Source organism: Quercus suber, unplaced genomic scaffold, assembly GCF_002906115.3.
Source record: "Quercus suber isolate HL8 unplaced genomic scaffold, Cork oak 2.0 scaffold_65, whole genome shotgun sequence".
NCBI lineage: Eukaryota > Viridiplantae > Streptophyta > Magnoliopsida > Fagales > Fagaceae > Quercus > Quercus suber.
In genome coordinates, this window is record NW_027069530.1 from 516,394 (window position 1) to 519,067 (window position 2,674).

The window sequence follows — 2,674 nt, forward strand, 5'->3', positions numbered from 1 at the left end:
TCTTTTCATAGATGCATATATATGTGTGTGTGTGTGTGAGCCTATAGTTCAATTATTTTTTAATATGATAATTGAACCATCTAATAAAAAATTCTTGTCTTTGCTTGTGCTCTTCAATAAAAAAAAAAATTTGGGAATTATCATAATATATAAAAGGTGATTACACTAAAAAGCAAAAAAAAAAAAAAAAAAAAAAAAAAAAAATCAAAACATTTTTACAAATAATTTAGAGTTTTCGGCCTCTATAAATTACATTTTCAATGATATTATCAAGATTATTATTATTATTATTTTGGAAATCTAGATGCGCAAGTGTGAACGATTAAGTCCCTCACGTTGGATGATAGTTCTGAATGACTGGTTGATAAACCCACAAACATAAACTTTAAAGTGGTCTTCCAACATGTTATCTTAAGACTCACTCTGTGATAATCTCCTTAAAGATTTGTAAACGATTTCTCATCACTATACTCATTGCATTGTCGTCGTGTTTATGTTGAGCCAACCCCCAACCAAACCCTTCAAAGGTTACATATGCTAGCAGATAAAATCCCACGTACAATGCTGCATATTAATTTAATTGTCTTTCAGGCGCCTTTAATTGAAACCTGACAATTCCATGGTGAAGCGGCAATCATCCACCGCCACAAGAAATATTAATATATATAAACCAAAATATTTATAAACTTAAGCGAAAGAAACATAATTGGGAGGACAGAGCCTCTGATAATACAGATCCATTTTATTATAATAAAGCAAAATACAAATGTACACAATGAACTAGTCATGGCATTAGCACATTGGGTAGCTTCATGAAATTAAAACAGTACTTCATCTCATCGATCATGTGATGAACATGATAAGATAGTACCCTCTTGCAGAACATTTTATCATATGTAAAATCTTAATCCACTATAGAAAAAAAGAAAAAAAAGAAAAAGAGAAAAGGAAATCTAAACCATTTCGAAAGACATATCCCCAGATTCAGTCAACATTTTACATTTTGTTTGTACCATGATCTGTGCCTTCCAAAATAGCATTGTTTCATTAGAAGATTATTAGGAACAGAGTAAATATTCAGCACATAATAGAACTAAATTTTTGATACTTGAGGCAGAGCACGATTGAAGAAAATGATTGGGGGTAAAGTCCCAAGCCTCCAAAAGGGCAGAAGCTACGAGTTTATACGTGGCCATTCTGAGCGCCGTTTGTGTTGGATAGCTCCTCATCTTTGTTGGGTTCTTTAGGAAGTCCCAGCTCCATGGATACTACAGCGGAGTTTTTGTTTTTGTTCTCGTTTTTGCCCTTGCCCTTGTTTCTACGGTAGATAAAGTACAGAATCAGCTGCAGGGCCCCAAGAAAAGAACCGAACCCATTGTTCACCTACAGCAACATTATACATTTCCATAAGAGCGAGCAGTATTTATTATACCCACTCAGTTATACATACATTTACACCCATGCGAAAATCAACTGAAATTGTAACTTGAGGCCATAATTTCCAAATTAAAAAACGACTTTTAAGTCAGTTTTTCGGCAATGACCCTTTTGTATATGTAAGCAGCTTCTCTCAATTCCTTAACTATTATCTCATAAATGCTTCGTCGTATGGCTGAGAAGTCTTGGGAAAAGGAAATATTGGAATGTTGTGGATATATTATCATACTCCCCAAAAGTTTAAGACTAGTTATAAATTTTTCAACAAACTACTCGCGGTGGTCACATGTATTCTTTACAATTATTCTATTCTACTTAAAGTTGCTCTCTTTTTCCTCAAAAAGTCATAGTTTTATTTTTATTTCCTTAATGAATATGTTAGTAGCTTTTACAATTTTAGATCCTCTCAATGCCCATATATAAAATTCCTTAGCATTATCTGTTTGCATATCCCTAGTAAGAAAATTTGTGTTCCACAAAGAGCTTAGGCATGGCCAATTTACAGCGTGAGTTCCCAATTTTGAAGCTGCTATCTCAAAAATAAATAAAAATGAAATTGCATCGCTAAAGTTCCCCCAGTTTCAAAACAAGTACCAATATGGTGTCTCATAAAAAAAAAAATACCAATATTGTGTATTAATTTTTATAGAAAGGAAAAAAGCTATTGCCCACAAGCGATATAAAACTGACTTAAAAGTCGTTTTTTAATTTGGAAATTATGGCCTCAAGTTACAATTTCAGTTGATTTTCGCATGGGTGTAAATGTATGTATAACTGAGTGGGTATAATAAATACTGCTCGCTCTTATGGAAATGTATAATGTTGCTGTAGGTGAACAATGGGTTCGGTTCTTTTCTTGGGGCCCTGCAGCTGATTCTGTACTTTATCTACCGTAGAAACAAGGGCAAGGGCAAAAACGAGAACAAAAACAAAAACTCCGCTGTAGTATCCATGGAGCTGGGACTTCCTAAAGAACCCAACAAAGATGAGGAGCTATCCAACACAAACGGCGCTCAGAATGGCCACGTATAAACTCGTAGCTTCTGCCCTTTTGGAGGCTTGGGACTGTACCCCCAATCATTTTCTTCAATCGTGCTCTGCCTCAAGTATCAAAAATTTAGTTCTATTATGTGCTGAATATTTACTCTGTTCCTAATAATCTTCTAATGAAACAATGCTATTTTGGAAGGCACAGATCATGGTACAAACAAAATGTAAAATGTTGACTGAATCTGGG

At 34.3% G+C, this 2,674-nt stretch overlaps 1 protein-coding gene across 1 annotated transcript in view; it reads right to left on the reverse strand.

Moving 5' to 3' along the window:
- Positions 1-706: 706 nt before the first annotated feature.
- The window catches only part of LOC112012322 (bidirectional sugar transporter SWEET1-like), a gene marked incomplete in the record, with an annotated part of 4,893 nt that continues 2,925 nt past the window's right edge, over positions 707-2,674 (reverse strand). The window contains 1 exon segment of the mRNA XM_065772819.1: positions 707-1,383. Coding sequence (XP_065628891.1) covers positions 1,183-1,383 — 201 coding nt within the window.